General features: G+C 52.9%; 1 protein-coding gene across 3 annotated transcripts in view; it reads left to right on the top strand.

Annotated features, from left to right (window-relative positions):
* SAMD8 (sterile alpha motif domain containing 8) overlaps positions 1-16,161 on the top strand; it is a 159,904-nt gene that overhangs the window by 82,173 nt on the left and 61,570 nt on the right. For all 3 annotated transcript variants that reach the window (XM_033941132.1, XM_033941130.1, XM_033941131.1), the window contains one exon: positions 3,813-3,930. In XM_033941132.1, the coding sequence (XP_033797023.1) occupies positions 3,813-3,930 (118 nt within the window). The remainder of the gene's footprint in view (positions 1-3,812; positions 3,931-16,161) is intronic.

Here is a 16,161-nt window from a genome sequence, read left to right as displayed (position 1 = left end):
CAGAATAGGCCCTGGAGCCTTAGGTCCCACCTGGGGGCGCGGCCTGAGGCACATGGCCGGGCTGGGCCCATGTGCCTCAGGCCGCGCCCCCAGGTGGGACCTAAGGCTCCAGGGCCTATTCTGATTGGTCCACGCGCCTTAGGTCCCACCAGTAGGCGGAGCTTTAGGATGGATGGGCCAATCCGGCCTCATTCCTTCGTTGGCTGCCTGCCGGACAGGCGGGTTTGGCTCCCGTCTGTCCGGCCAACTACCAAAGGTACGGGGAAGGGGGGTGGGGGGGTCGTGGGGGTCGCCAGGGGGATCGCGGGTCGGCTGGGGGGCGGTCGGAGGTTCTTGGGGGGGGGGCGGTCGTTGGGGGGGAGGGGGGTTTGCGTCGAGGGCAGGAGGGCCTGGGATCCCTCCTGCCCGTAATGTAGTGCGGGGTGGGGTTAGGGGGTCGCCGTGGCCAGGAGGGTTTGGGCTCCCTTCTGGCCCAACTACCAAAGGTACGGGGAAGGGGGGTGGGGGGTCGTGGGGGTCGCCAGGGGGGTCGCGGGTCGGCTGGGGGGGGCGGTCGGAGGTTCTTGGGGGGGGGCGATCGTTGGAGGGAGGGGGGTTTGCGTCGAGGGCAGGAGGGCCTGGGATCCCTCCTGCCCGTAATGTAGTGCGGGGTGGGGTTAGGGGGTCGCCGTGGCCAGGAGGGTTTGGGCTCCCTTCTGGCCCGATATTGTCGGGAAGTCGGCGGTCCTTCGGGGTGGGGGTGCGAGTGGTCCTGCCGGGGGGGGGGTGTATCGGACGTCGGGGAGTCGGCCGGGCAAGAGGGCTTGGGCTCCCTCTTGCTCCGATCGTGGATGCGGGTGCGGGTGGGAGCGCGTGCGAGCGGTCGTTCGGGATGGGGGTGCGAGCGGTCCTGCTGGGGGGGTGAATCGGGCGTCGGGCGGGGGTGGGAACTATGTTTTAAAACTTTTGTATACCGCGCTCACGCATATAACGCGCGAGGGGTATGCGCGGTAGGTAAAAATGCGTATAACGCGCGCGTTATATGCGTGAAAATACGGTATATGTCTCCTCTTTCCCCCTCCCCCATAGAGAAAGATATAGGGGAAGAGGGTCATATCGCATCCAGAAAGTAAGTTCCACATTTTCACAAAATCTATCTACCTCCCTCCCTCCCCCTTATCTTCACGGCACTTTGGTAAAAAACTTATTGAAGCCGGCGAAGCCTGCCTGCCTGCAGTCGCGTGTGTGTGGGCGGAAGCTTCTCCTCTGATGTCATACGCGACTGCAGGCAGGCAGGCTTTGCTGGCTTCACTAAGATTTTTATGAAAGTGCCGTGAAGGTAAGAGGGAGGGAGGGAGATAGATTTGACAGGGGGAGAAAGGAGGCCATATGTGATCGGTGACCGCGCACCTTCCCTCCCTTAACTGCGGGGACAAGGCCATTCACTGCTCCATGGGGCAGTGGATGGCCTTGTCCTCGTGCCCGCAGTGAGCACTTTTCCCCCCACCGTTTTAGCGGGTTACCCGTGGCTACCTGCGGGTAACTACCACCATATCATTCTCTAATACAAGTGCTTTGGATTACAAGCGTGCTTCTGGAATGAATTATGCTTGCAAACCAAGGTTTTACTGTATTAGGCAATAACTACTTTAAGTAAAAAGAATATCATCATCATTGTCATTAATTAATAATTAGAATCACTGCGGTCTAATTCATCACTTGTATCTTCATCTTTTATCTGTTATCATTATGCTGGCTAGTTAAAGAGAAGGCTTTCATAAGTTTGGAATCATTGTCTGTTCTAATAATTTTTCTACTGATGGCAAATTCTGTTTGAATATATTTGAGAACTGATGCAAAAATGTCAAATGTGTGGGAACCATTCAGTTTTGAGACAGACAAGCAGACTTCCTCTGTAAAGACTATCAATCTAGTAGTGGACAATCACCCCATGTAAAATTTTCCATTGGATGACCAAAGTTTGTTGTGGTAGAGACATATCTGTTCACTAAGAATTGCGAGCAGCTTTAGCTTTATCTGTGCTTCAAAGAGACCCAACTCTTCACTGTTCTGTTTGGTGGGAAACCAGTAACCAGTTCAAGAAACCCAGGCAATTCCACCATTTTCATAGGCTATATTCACTGAGCAGTAAGATTTAAGATGAAATGATTTACTGTTTGCATGATGAAGTTTGAGATAGCAAAATCCTGTTCCAGGTTTTGCTATTTGATTTGGTTCAAGGAGGAATTGCCATTTTACATCTTACTTCCACTTTTACTTTTAACTGCAAGCATCGGATGTAACCAGGTAAAAGTAGTGAAAATTGATGTCGTTATTACAAAAGTAACTAATGTTATCCTGTACTTCTTTACAAGTAAAAGTAAGAAAATCTTTACTTAAGTACAGTTGCTAGTTGCATTTGCTTAGTTACTATCTAATATAATAAAATGCTAGGCCGCGCATGCGCACTCAAAAGTCGTGTTCCCTGATCTGTCGCGACGGCACGAGTGCGCATGCGCGCCAGACAAGCTTCCCTGCTCTTCACCTCACAATAAAGAAGTTTCTTTACACTCTGACGATCGCCTCCACAATCCTGCTCCCAGCCAGCCGACGATCGCCTCCACAAGCCTGCTCCCAGGCAGCTGACGATCGCCTCCACAAGCCGGGACTGGGGTACAAAGAGCGCCTCCTTCCCCCCCCCCGGGACGAACCGAAAAACTAACCCCGCCGCCCGGGACCCGAGTCCTTTGCCACCCCACCCTTCCCTTCCCGCGGACCCGACAACGAACCTTGCGATTCCAGCGTGTGCAGCAGTCTTCACACGCTGCTTCGGGCCCTTCTACTGCCCTGATTTGCTCTGCCGCGTCTCTGATGATGTCATCAGGGACGTGCCAGAGTAAATCAGGGCAGTAGAAGGGCCCGAAGCAGTGTGTGAAGACTGCTGCACACGCTGCTGGAATCACCATCTTTGTAGTCGGGACCGCGGGAAGGGAAAGGGGATAGAGGAAACGCTAATGCTGCTGCACAGAGCACCCATTAATGTAACGGCCTTGCTTTCGGGAGGGGGTAGGGAGTCAGAAGGGGGTCACGGAGAGACAGTCAGGCATGGAACAACAGATAAATACAGGTAGGCAGGGGGCCAGGGAGAAAGACAGAGAGACATACAAAAAGAAAGACAGGGGGCCAAGGAGAGAGACAGACATAAAGAAAGACAAACAGACAGGGGGCCAGAGAGACAAGGGAAGGGAAAGGGGGTAGAGGAAACGCTAATGCTGCTGCACAGGGCACCCATTAATGTAACGGCCTTGCTTTCGGGAGGGGGTAGGGAGTCAGAAGGGGGTCACGGAGAGACAGTCAGGCATGGAACAACAGATAAATACAGGTAGGCAGGAGGGCCAGGGAGAAAGACAGAGAGACATACAGAAAGAAAGACAGAGGGCCAGGGAGACAGATAGAATAAACACAGGGAGACAGCAGAGAAAGAGAGAAAGAAACCTCCCCCTCCCCAGACAAACACTAGCCAAGGATAGAGAGAGAGAAAGAATGACAGACAGGGGGCCAGAGAGACAGACAGAAAGAAAGACAGACAGACATCTATTCTAGCACCCGTTAATTTAACGGGCTTAAAGACTAGTACAATATATTGATTGATTGTATTTTCTGTGATCTGACAACTTTTTCTTTTCTAGTTTGATTTTTTTATATAAATTAATTAAAAAAAAAAGTTTAAAATACACATTTTGGCATAGCTGAAATTTCAATATGAGACTATTTTTAGCCTCACAGTCTCTCTCGGCTGATTGCTGCCTCTAAATTCCTTACTCTTATCATAGGTCCATCATTCTGCGCAGAATGTGTAGCTTGATGGGGACGGTGTTCTTGCTGCGCTGTGTTACAATGTTTGTGACATCACTCTCTGTGCCAGGCCAGCATCTGCAGTGTTCTGGCAAGGTAAGCTTCTTGAATCCCTACCTGCTTTAAATATTCTCAGATTGTTTAGGATACAGCATTCATAGAGGAAGTAATAGATGCAGTACATTTTAAATGACAACAAAAATATTCAGCAAATTCTGGATGTGCTTTCTTCAAGTAAATTCCTACAACAAAGAATATATGCTATTTTTTGTAACTGAAGGCAGATGTTTTTAAGAATGTCTCCCTTGTATCTTTAGGATATCAAAACCTTTACTTTTGGTCTCAATGCTATATTGGTAAACAGATGCATATTATGCTGTATTGGCAAACAGATACATATAGGAATGATGAAGGGAATTCATCTAGTTATAAAAAAAAACAACAACTGGTTAAAATAGAAACGAAGAAAAAGACAGCTAGTAAGCACTGTAGGATCCATATAATCTACCTGTTTTTAGTATAATATTGCAGGTCTCAAGTAGTATCCTCTCATTCTTCTATCTAAGATAGGAAACCTTAGTAGTCCAGGGAGTTTGGGTTTTGCTAGTTTTCTTTTTTTTTTTAAGTTCAATATTTTTATTGAAATTTTGAAGAAACAAAAGAGAACATCAGAGAACTTATAACATTCAGATTAGTCAAAGAATACATAGGTAACATATCAGGTCTGTGATCAATGTCTAATTCAATAGACCATTGTGGAGGTACTTAAGCTGCTTTCAAATAGTTGTCAATGGGAGACAACAAATGGCGATTTAAGCCAGATGAGAGGGGAAATTGTTTTTCTGATGCATGCTGCTCATATTTCTTATATAAACAGATTTCCACCAAAAGGTGTAATCCAGTAGGGAAGCAGATTTCCTGTTTTGTAAGACTTGTTAGATACCCACTGAGATCATGGTGTCAAACAGTTTCGATTCACAAGAGCGATTCTCAAAACATGGATGTAAGGAACGCATAATAATAATGTCAAAGGAGAGATCAGTTGAACAATTTGTAATAGATTTTATAGTTGACCATATCTGATTCCAAAAAGGTTGGTCCTTAGAACATTCTAAGAGCTTATGTTATAGCGTCCCTTGAGATTTCAAACAATGCCTACAAAGATCTTCAGTTAAAAGGTTAGTTTTTTTTCATCTTATGAGGCATCCATATTGCTTTCCACATAAGAAACAGCAGGGATTGAGAGAGACTTGCTGATAGGAGAGGTCTGTTGATTTTGGACCAAATTATATTCCATTATCCCAGGACAAGCAGGCAGGTATTCTCACTAATGGGTGACGTGATCCAACGGAGTCCCGATGCGGACGCTTCTTTGAAGAAAACTCGAAGCTTCAAGTCGCCTGCACCGCGCATGCGCGAGTGCCTTCCTGCCCGATGCATCGGGCGTGTCTCCTCAGTTCTTACTTTTCCGCGGAGCCGAGAAGTCCGTCTTCGACTCTCTGCACAAAGTTCCTTCGCTTGTGCCTTCTAAGTCCGCGGTTTTGATTTTAATTGATCGTAATCGCTGATTTTCATCGTGTTTTATTGTTTAAAAAATAATAATATTATTTCTTCTTACTGTTCGACCGGGCAGGCCACATGGCCACAGCCCCGCGGCTTCGATCTTGCGGCGGAGCTTTTTCGGCCTATGTCCCGGCCTATCACCGGTTTTAAAAAGTGTGACAAGTGCCAGCACGCGATTTCGCTAACGGACCCTCATCGACACTGTGTTCGGTGTCTCGGGCCTCAACAATCCCGAAATCGTGCCGGCCTTGCTCCACACTCACCGCACGTGCTTTCAAGCGCCGTTGTGTCCTGTGGGAATCACTCTTCATGGAGTCCTCGACGCAGCCGTCAACCTCAAAGGGACCCGCACCTTTGACATCATCCGCAGCCCCACAGTCTTCCACCTCTGCGGCGCCGAGTCTCATCAAGCCCGCCTTGTTTGTCCCGGCTCAGACTCCAGCGCCTGCTGTAATGCCTTCCTCAACCTCCTCAGGTCAGGTAGCCCAGTAGCTCATTCCCCCAGTCGTGTTGAAAGTGCCCAAGGCCTCGAAGTCCAAGCACTCACATGCTGCTCCGAGGGAACGCGAGGTCCGCGCAGGTGGTCCCATTTCAGATGTGAGCCGCCTCCAGTGCCTCAGTGGGGAACACACTCTCAACAGAGTGCAGAGTCTCTGCGAGTGTCTGGTCTGGCAACAATGCATGCATCGCAAGGAGCAGAGTCTTTGCCCATGCCACTTTTGGAACCGATACACTCGATGCAAGGAGCAGAGTCTTTGCGAGTGCCTCCGTTGGAGCCGATTCACTCGATGCAAGGAGCAGAGTCTTTGCGAGTGCCTCCGTTGGAGCCGATTCATTCAATGCAAGGAGCAGAGTCTTTGCGAATGCCTCCATTGGAACCGATCACCCTGACGGGGTTCGAGCCTCTACTGCAGCAACCCCTGCTTTGATCGACCGCTTCCAGCCCCATCCACTACCTGGGGGCCTCAACGAAGCCTGCCTCACCCCGTCCATCGAGGCCAACCTCTCGACTCCGATCGAGGCATTCCTCGAGACATTCATCCAGGCAAGCCTCGCCTCGGTGGAAACAGGCATACCTGGACTATTCACCTCCACTGATGCCAGAACTCGAGGACACAATGGGATCTTTCTCACCATCTCGATCCCTGTCCCCAGTGGACTCGGAAGCCTCGACCTCATCGAGCCCATCACGGAGCCAGGCAACGGCAGACCAACTGTCCTTCTCCTCGTTCCTCCGACAGATGGCTGAGAACATGGACATACCATTGGACACGGGTTCCAAATTCTCAAAGGAACACCTGGAGACTATGCGCCTCCCTCAATCACCCGCTGAGTCCCTTAAGCTTCCGTTGCACAAGCTTCTGGACCAGACTTTCGCTCGATGGCTCGAGACACCTTACTCCATCCCTGCTGTCCCGAGTAAACTGGACACCAGGTACCGCACGGTCCATCGCAAAGGGTTCGACAGCTCTCAACTCTCTCACCAGTCCCTGTTGGTGGAGTCATCATTGCAGCGATCCCATCTCTCCCAGGTCTACGCCGCCGTCCCACCTTGTAGAGAAGGAAAAACCATGGACCGATTTGGTACACTCGTACCAGAACTCCATGATGGCCTCGAGAGTCCTGAACTACTACTTCTACTTCACAACATACTTGGAGTTCCTCCTATCGGTATTCCAGAAGTTTATGCCCTATGTGGACACGAGGGCACACTTCGAGTACCAAGAAGCACTGGCCTCGCTATCCCAGCTCCGGGTACAGTTGATGCAGTCCTCGTACGATGCCTTTGAGCTCGCGGCTCGGGCAACAGCGTGCTCAGTGGCCATGCACCGGCTGGCATGGCTGAGGACCATCGACATGGATCCCAACCTCCAGGACAGGCTCGCAAACATTCCCTGCATTGGCACCAACCTCTTCGACGAATCCATCGAGGCGGTGACCAAGAAGCTATCGGACCATGAACAATCCTTCCAGTCCATCCTACGTCCGAAGCCCAGGCCTGCTCCTCCTCGCCAGCCTCGCCCGCCGTTGGTATACCAGCAGCGCTACCCTCCAAAACAGGCTCCCCCCAGCAAACAGCCTGTGAAGAGACAGCACCCGCAGAAACACCAGCATAAGCCTCAGCCACCAGCTGCACCTAAGGCCCCCCCAGCCCTTTTGACTGTCTCAAAGAGGACATTTCCTCCATCGTCCTCCCTTTCTCAGTAGATCTACTCATCGGAGGCCGCCTCCTTCATTTCTACCACCGATGGACCTCTGGGTTCTCTCCATCATAAAAGAAGGATACTCCCGTCAGTTCCACCAAGCTCTTCGGAGCACTCTCCAAGAGAGTATCCTTCCAACTTGACCCAGACCGCCCTTCTTCTTCAGGAAGCCAAGGCCTTGTTATAGCTGGGGGCTGTCGAACCGGTCCCCCAGGACCAACAGAACAAGGGGTTTTACTCCCGATACTTCCTTGTTCCAAAGAAGACGGGTGACCTGTGACCCATCTTGGACCTCAGGGTACTCAACAAATATCTGGTCAAAGAAAAGTTTTGCATGCTGACCCTGGCATCACTGTACCCCCTCCTCGAGCAGAACGACTGGTTATGCTCACTGGATCTCAAGGAGGCCTACACTCACATTCCAATTCATCCAGCCTCCCGTCAATATCTCAGATTCAGGGTGGGACACCTTCACCTCCAATACCGAGTGCTACCCTTCGGCCTGTCCTCATCACCCAGAATCTTCACCAAATGCCTGGTTGTGGTGGTCGCAGCACTCAGGAGCCATGGCCTCCAGGTGTTTCCTTACCTGGATGATTGGCTCATCAAGGATTCCACATCTCAGGGAGCTGCTCTCGTGATCCAGAAGACAATTTGGTTACTGCAACATCTGGGATTCGAGATCAACTTCCCCAAATCCCACCTGCAACCATCACAGACTCTTCCCTTGAAGCGATTCTGGATACTACCCAACTCAGAGCGTTCCTCCCGCCCCCACACAGGGACGCTCTCCTTCATCTCTGCCACTCAATGTTCTCTCGCACATCCATCTCAGCGAGACAAATGATGGTCCTTCTAGGCCACATGGCCTCTACAGTTCACGTGATTCTGCTTGCCAGACTTCACCTCAGGATTCCCCAATGGACCCTGGTGTCCCAGTGGTCCCAGACATCCGACCCTCTGACTCATCTCATCCAGGTCACTCCTGCTCTACAACAGTCTCTTTGCTGGTGGATGCTCTCCTCCAATCACGAGTGGACCCTCAACTCCATGCCCCTGCATCATATCTTCTCTCTGTGGGGAATGCCTCAGATAGACCTCTTTGCAGCCCCCCACAACTTCAAACTCCCTCACTTCTGCTGCAGGATCTATACCCCTCAGCGCCTCGAGGCAGATGCATTCCTCCTGGACTGGACGAATCGCTTTCTATATGCGTTTCCTCCATTTCCTCTCATCCAAAAGACTCTAGTGAAGCTGAAGTCAGACCATGCCACCATGATCCTGATTGCTCCACGGTGGCCCAGACAACCTTGGTACTCCCTTCTACTTCAACTCAGCAGCAGGGAGCCATACCTTCTACCTTCTTCACATACTTTCCATCTCTGCTTACACAGCATCAAGGATCGCTGCTTCACCCAAACCTGCAGTCTCTACACCTGACAGCTTGGTTCCTCTCAACGTAACCCCTCTCCAGTTTTCTCAACCTGTGAGAGACGTCCTGGAAGCTTCAAGGAAGCCCACTACTAGACAATGCTACCACCAAAAGTGGACTAGATTTTCTGCTTGGTGTTTTTCTCATCATCATGAGCCACAACACTCCTCCTTGTCTTCAGTTTTGGATTATCTTTTGCACCTCATTCTGTTCTCAAGTCTAAATCGATATGAGTCCATCTTTGTTCAATTGCTGCTTTCCATCAGCCTCTTCAAGGGAAACCTCTCTCTGCTCATCCGGTGGTTTCCAGATTCATGAAAGGACTCTTCCATGTCAATCCTCCTCTCAAACCGCCTCCGGTGGTTTGGGACCTCAATGTGGTTCTTTCTCAGCTTATGAAACCTCCATTTGAACCTCTTCACAAGGCTCACCTGAAGTATCTCACTTGGAAAGTGGTGTTTCTCATTGCCCGAAGAGTCGGTGAGCTACAAGCCTTGGTTGTGGACCCACCTTTTACAGTATTCCATCATGACAAGGTGGTTCTCCGCACACACCCGAAATTCCTTCCTAAGGTTGTTTCAGAATTTCATCTCAACCAATCTATCATCCTGCCAGTGTTCTTTCTGAAGCCACACTCTCACTCTGGAGAATCTGCTCTTCATACTCTGGACTGTAAGTGTGCTTTTTTTTTTACCTAGAACGCACCAAACCTCACAGATCTGCTCCTCAACTTTTCATCTCCTTCGATCCGAACAAGTTGGGACGCCCCGTTTCCAAGCGCACCATCTCCAACTGGATGACGGCTTGCATCTCATTCTGCTATGCCCAGGCTGGATTACCCCTTGATAGAAAAATCACAGCCCACAAGGACAGAGCGATGGCAGCTTCTGTAGCCTTCCTCAGATCAACACCGATTGAGGAGATTTGTAAAGCTGCCACTTGGTCCTCGGTTCATACCGTCACCTCACACTATTGTCTGGATACCTTCTCCAGACAGGATGGACAGTTTGGCCAAACAGTACTACAAAGTTTATTATCCCAGGACAAGCAGGCAGCATATTCTCACATGTGGGTGACGTCATCTATGGAGCCCCAGCGCGGACAGCTTTTCAAGCAAACTTGATTGAAGTTTCAAGTTTGCTACACTGCACCATGCATGTGCATGCCTTCTTGCCCACTAGAGGGCGCATCCCACCTCGTGGTCCTCAGTTCAATTTCTTCCGCGGAGCCAGAAGCCCTGTGGAAATTGTGCTCTTGTTTTTCAAGCCTTCTGACACCGCGTCTGGGTTCGTTAGCTCGGTCGCTGTGCTTTATTTGTTGTTTTTTCGGTTAGTCCATCGTTTTTTCGTTGAAAAAAAAAAAAGTTTTTGTTTCCATCCGTTCGGCTCTGGGGGCTCCCGAGAGCCGCGGCCGCGGGACCTCGATCGTTCCCGGCCACTACTTTTTCATGTCCTGTCCCTCGACGGGCTTTAAGAAATGCACCCGGTGTGAGCGGTTGCTTTCTATCACTGACCCCCACCGGTGGTGCTTGTTCTGCCTTGGACCCGAACACCCGACTAATTCCTGTGATAGGTGTTCCACTCTTCAGGCAAGAGCGCTTCGTCGACACCGCGCCAGGATGGCGGACCTTTTTTCAGTTGACTCCGCGTCCGGAAAGGCCTCGACGTCAGCTTCGGCTTCGGCCCCGGCCTTGACCTCGGCCTCGGCGCCTTCGGCATCGCCGCGTGCATCGACCTCGGCTTCGAAGCCGACGCCCCCGACGAAACCAGCCTCGGGTAAGTCCTCTTTTCCATCCCTGACTCCAGGGTCGTCGAAGAAGCCATCCTCGAGTTCCGCTGCGGCGGGTGGGTCGTCCTCGGCCCCGCCCAGGACTCCGGCCGCTCATGCCCCGAGGGAATACTCGAGACCGAGGTCGCCCTCCAGGGAGCATCCCCCGGCCTCGGACCTGCCTACCATGGTGGGGATCCCGGCGTTCCAGGACCTGCTCCGAGCATTGATTTCCTCGGAGCTGTCTGGCGCCCTCGAACAACTGCAGCGGGCTGCGACCTCGACTGCTTTGGCCTCGGGGGCTCCGACCTCGGCGACCTCGGTCTTGACTCCCTCGGTCTCGGGGGCACCGCCGACCTCGGCTTCGACCTTGCCCTCGACCTCGACCTCGGGGGCCTCGCCTGAGAGCAGCGTTCGGCCCCGGGACAAGGTGCGCAGGGTGAGACGGATTTCCTCCTCCTCCTCCTCGAGGTCCTCCCGAGGTTCCTCGCCCTCGGGCCGGCCTCGGGCGAGACGTCGCCCGAGGAAGCCGAAGCGTTCGCAAGGCTCTCCTCGGAGACGTGGTCGCTCTTCGCCGCTCGGGGGCGAGGCCTTGAGGGTTTCGGAGCTTCGTCTCGACAACCCGAGGCTTCTCCGCTCTCCTGCGAAAGGGGGTTCTCGGGACTCTTCGCCGAGGAAGAGGGGGCGTTCCTCGGTTCCTCGGACGCCTGGGACGTCTCCTAGGGGCTCTTCGAGTCGGAGACGTTCCCCGACCCCCTCGAGACCCTTGGATTTGGTTTCATGGGGCTCGGGTTCCGGGAGGGAGCCCCGGTATTCTCACGAGCCCTCCCCCTTTTGTTCGGCGGAGAGGTCGAGAACCCCCTCCCCGCCGGCCAGGCAGTCCTCCTTTTCTGGCTTTGTACAGGACATGGCGCGTGCCTTGGGACTTGACCTCATGGCGGGGTCGCAATATACCAAGGAGTACCTCGAGGAGCAGGACCTCCCTGCTCCCCCAAGGGAATCCCCTCGGCTTCCCCTAAACAAGGTCCTTCTTCAGACCTTGCTTCGGAACATGACTTCCCCTCTTACAGTCGCAGCGGTGCCGTCTAAGATGGAGTCCAAGTACAGGTCGATACCACCCAAGGGGTTTGAGAAGGCTCAACTTTCCCACCAGTCTCTGCTGGTCGAGTCTGCCCTCAAAAAGACACAGCCCTCCCGGGTTTCTGCGGCGGTTCCGCCCGGCAGGGAGGGTCGGACCCTTGACAAGTTTGGTCGCCGCCTCTATGCCAATTCCTTCATGGCATCTAGGGCATTAAATTATGCCTTTACCTATTCCTCATATTTACGTGGCATGATAAAGGATTTGCCGCAATATCGTGAGGCCCTGCCGGACTCCCGCAAGGAAGGGTTCGACAAGTTTGTGTCAACCCTGTCTCAGCTGAGGCTGTACCTCTTTCATTCGGTATATGACACGTTTGAGTTGGTATCGAGGGTGGCGGCCTTTGCGGTAGCCATGCGCCGGCTGGCGTGGCTACGCACCCTCGATATGGACCCAAACCTGCAGGAACGCCTTGCGGACTTGCCTTGCGTGGGGTCCGAATTATTTGATGAGTCCCTGGAGGCGGCGACCAAACGGCTCTCGGAGCAGGAGCGCTCATTAGCCTCCTTGGTCCGTCCGAAACCTCGGGCTACGCCGCAGAAACCCTTCTGGCCTCCCCCGGCTTTTTCGAGGCCGCCACCTAGGCGCCCCCCTCGACAGGGCAGAGGGGGACAAACCAAATCTCCGGCGCAGGGTCCGGCCAAGCCAGCGCCGTCCTTTTGACGGGATGGGCAGATGGGGCCGGCCCCCCTCCGCCTTCGCGCCGGACCCCCTTCCCATTGGGGGTCGACTCCGGTCCTTTTACACGGCCTGGACCGAGATAACCTCAGACGCTTGGGTGCTCCGGACCGTCTCAGAGGGCTAATCGCTCAACTTTTGCGCTACGCCGCCGGAACAATCCACGGGGGCTTGCCCATACAACCGGACCCAGCTCCCCGTCCTTTTGGCTGAGGCCAGGGCCTTGTTGAGGCTTCGGGCGGTGGAACCTGTACCCTCCGAACAACAGGGGCGGGGGTTTTACTCCCGCTACTTTCTGGTCCCAAAGAAGACCGGGGACTTGCGCCCCATTCTAGACCTCAGGAAGCTCAACAAATTCCTGGTTCGGGAGAAGTTCCGGATGCTGTCGCTCCCGGTATTATATCCTCTCTTGGAGGGAGGAGACTGGATGTGCTCCCTGGACCTGAAGGAAGCGTACACCCATGTTCCGGTGCATCCCGCTTTCCGCAAATTCTTACGGTTCCAAGTGGGCGAGCTGCACCTGCAGTACAGAGTCCTCCCTTTCGGCCTGGCCTCGTCCCCTCGAGTCTTCACGAAGTGTATGGTGGTAGTTGCTGCCGCACTCAGGTCTCAGGGGTTTCAGGTCTTCCCTTACCTGGACGATTGGCTGATCAAGGCCCCGACCAGGGAAGGGGTTATCTTAGCGACCCTACAGTCTATCGCCTTTCTCCAACGACTGGGGTTCGAGGTGAACTTTCCCAAGTCCCAATTATGCCCGACCCAATCACTTCAGTTTATAGGCGCAGTGCTGGACACTGTTCGCCTCCGTTCATTTCTTCCTCCTCCGCGGTTGGAGGCCTTGGTTCGGTTGGGTCGGCTGATCCTTCAGTTGCCGATGGTGTCGGCCCAGCGCATGATGATGCTTCTGGGCCACATGGCTTCGACGGTCCACGTCACGCCCTTCGCCATGAGAATTCCTCAGTGGACTCTGGCCTCTCAGTGGCGACAGGAGTGCGATCCGGTTTCTTCTCGCATAACGGTGACTCCTTCTTTGAGACGCTCGCTCCGTTGGTGGACCGACTCTTCGAATCTTTCCGGGTGTTTGCTCTTTCTCGTCCCTCCTCCTCGCAAGGTTCTGACCACGGACTACTCGGAGTACGCGTGGGGGGCCCATCTCGATGGTCTGCGGACCCAAGGCCTGTGGTCGGTGGAGGACCGACGCTGTCACATCAATGTGTTGGAGCTTCGCGCCATCTTTCTGGCGGCTCGTGCTTTCTGCCACCTGCTCCGCGACCAGGTAGTCCTCGTGCGAACGGACAACCAGGTGGCCATGTATTATGTGAACAAGCAAGGTGGGACAGGCTCTTGGTCCCTTTGCCGGGAAGCTCTGCGCCTTTGGGAATGGGCGATCTCCCAGAACATCTTCCTACAGGCGGTCTATATACAGGGGGAACTGAACTGCTTGGCAGACAAACTCAGTCGGCTTCTTCAGCCGTACGAGTGGTCACTCAACTCCAGAGTCCTGTGCGAGGTCTTCGACCGCTGGGGAACTCCGCAAGTGGACCTGTTTGCCTCCCCGGAGACTCGCAAACTACCCCTGTATTGTTCTCGGATGTACTCCCCGGACCGTCTGGAAGCGGACGCCTTCCTTCTCGACTGGGGAGAGAGGTTCCTTTATGCGTTTCCTCCTTTCCCTCTGATCTTGAGGACGTTGGTTCGTCTCAAATCGTCCAGAGCCACTATGATTCTCATTGCACCTCGGTGGCCTCGTCAGCACTGGTTCTCCCTGCTTCTTCAACTCAGTGTCAGGGAGCCTCTACCTCTGCCTGTGTTTCCCTCTCTGCTATCTCAGAGTCGGGGTTCGCTGTTACATCCCAATCTTCAGTTGTTACACCTGACCGCTTGGTTCCTTTCCCCTTGACTTCGGTCCAGGTTTCACGGTCAGTGCGGGAAGTTTTGGAAGCCTCGCGCAAGGTCTCGACCAGGCTTTGTTATTCCCAGAAGTGGACCAGGTTTTCCTCTTGGTGTTCCTCGCGTCATCTGGATCCGGATTCGGTCCCGGTGTCTTCGGTACTGGACTATTTGTTACATTTGTCCAATTCCAGCCTGAAGACGACATCTGTCCGGGTTCATCTCGGTGCCATTTCAGCTTTTCATCGGCACTTGGATGGACGGTCTCTTTCGCTTCATCCTCTGGTGACGCGTTTCATGAAGGGTCTAATCAATGTTTGTCCCCCTCTGAAGCCTCCTCCTGTCGTTTGGGATTTGAATGTTGTCTTAGCTCAACTGATGAAACCTCCCTTTGAGCCTATCGACAAGTCTCTCCTGAAATTCCTTACTTGGAAGGTGATATTTCTGATTGCTCTCACATCTGCTCGACGGATTAGTGAGTTGCAAGCTTTGGTTGCGGATCTGCCTTTCACTGTGTTCCATCATGACAAGGTGGTTCTCCGCACACATCCAAAATTTTTACCTAAAGTTGTGTCTGATTTCCACCTCAATCAGTCCATTGTCCTTCCTGTGTTCTTTCCTAAGCCCCACTCCCATCCTGGCGAGACGGCGCTCCACACGCTTGACTGTAAGAGGGCGTTGGCATTTTATCTCCAACGTACCAGGTCTCACCGGAAGGTTCCTCAATTGTTTTTGTCCTTTGATCCTAATCATTTAGGACATCCTGTTTCCAAACGCACCTTGTCCAACTGGTTGGCTGCTTGCATTTCTTTTTGCTACGCTCAGGCTGGTCTTACGCTCCCGGGTCGAGTCACGGGGCATAAGGTCCGGGCGATGGCAGCTTCGGTTGCTTTCCTCCGATCTACTCCTATGGAGGACATATGTAAAGCTGCCACTTGGTCTTCGGTTCATACGTTCACCTCCCACTACTGTCTGGACACTTTGTCCAGAAGCGACGGCCGGTTTGGCCAGTCGGTGTTCCGTAATCTGTTTTCCTGAATTGCCATCCTCCCACCTGCCCTTTTTTGGTTGGCTTGGAGGTCACCCACATGTGAGAATATGCTGCCTGCTTGTCCTGGGATAAAGCACAGTTACTTACCGTAACAGGTGTTATCCAGGGACAGCAGGCAGATATTCTCACAACCCGCCCGCCTCCCCGAGGATGGCTTCTTTGCTAGTTATGGAACTGAGGACCACGAGGTGGGATGCGCCCTCTAGTGGGCAAGAAGGCATGCACATGCGTGGTGCAGTGTAGCAAACTTGAAACTTCAATCAAGTTTGCTTGAAAAGCTGTCCGCGCTGGGGCTCCGTAGATGACGTCACCCACATGTGAGAATATCTGCCTGCTGTCCCTGGATAACACCTGTTACGGTAAGTAACTGTGCTTTCTCCTAAGTTGCCAACTCTCCCACCATCCCATTCTGGTTAGCTTGGAGGTCACCCATTATTGAGAATACCTGCCTGCTTGTCCTGGGATAAAGCAATGTTACTTACCGTAACAGTTGTTATCCAGGGACAGCAGGCAGCTATTCTCACGTCCCACCCACCTCCCCTGGGTAGGCTTCTCTGCTAGCTAGCTGAACTGAGGAGACACGCCCGGTGCATCGGGTGGGAAG

This window comes from Geotrypetes seraphini, chromosome 4 (genome assembly GCF_902459505.1).
Source record: "Geotrypetes seraphini chromosome 4, aGeoSer1.1, whole genome shotgun sequence".
Classification (NCBI taxonomy): Eukaryota; Metazoa; Chordata; class Amphibia; order Gymnophiona; family Dermophiidae; genus Geotrypetes; species Geotrypetes seraphini.
Note: the sequence above shows the minus strand (reverse complement) of the source record. Positions and strands in the feature narration are given on the sequence as shown.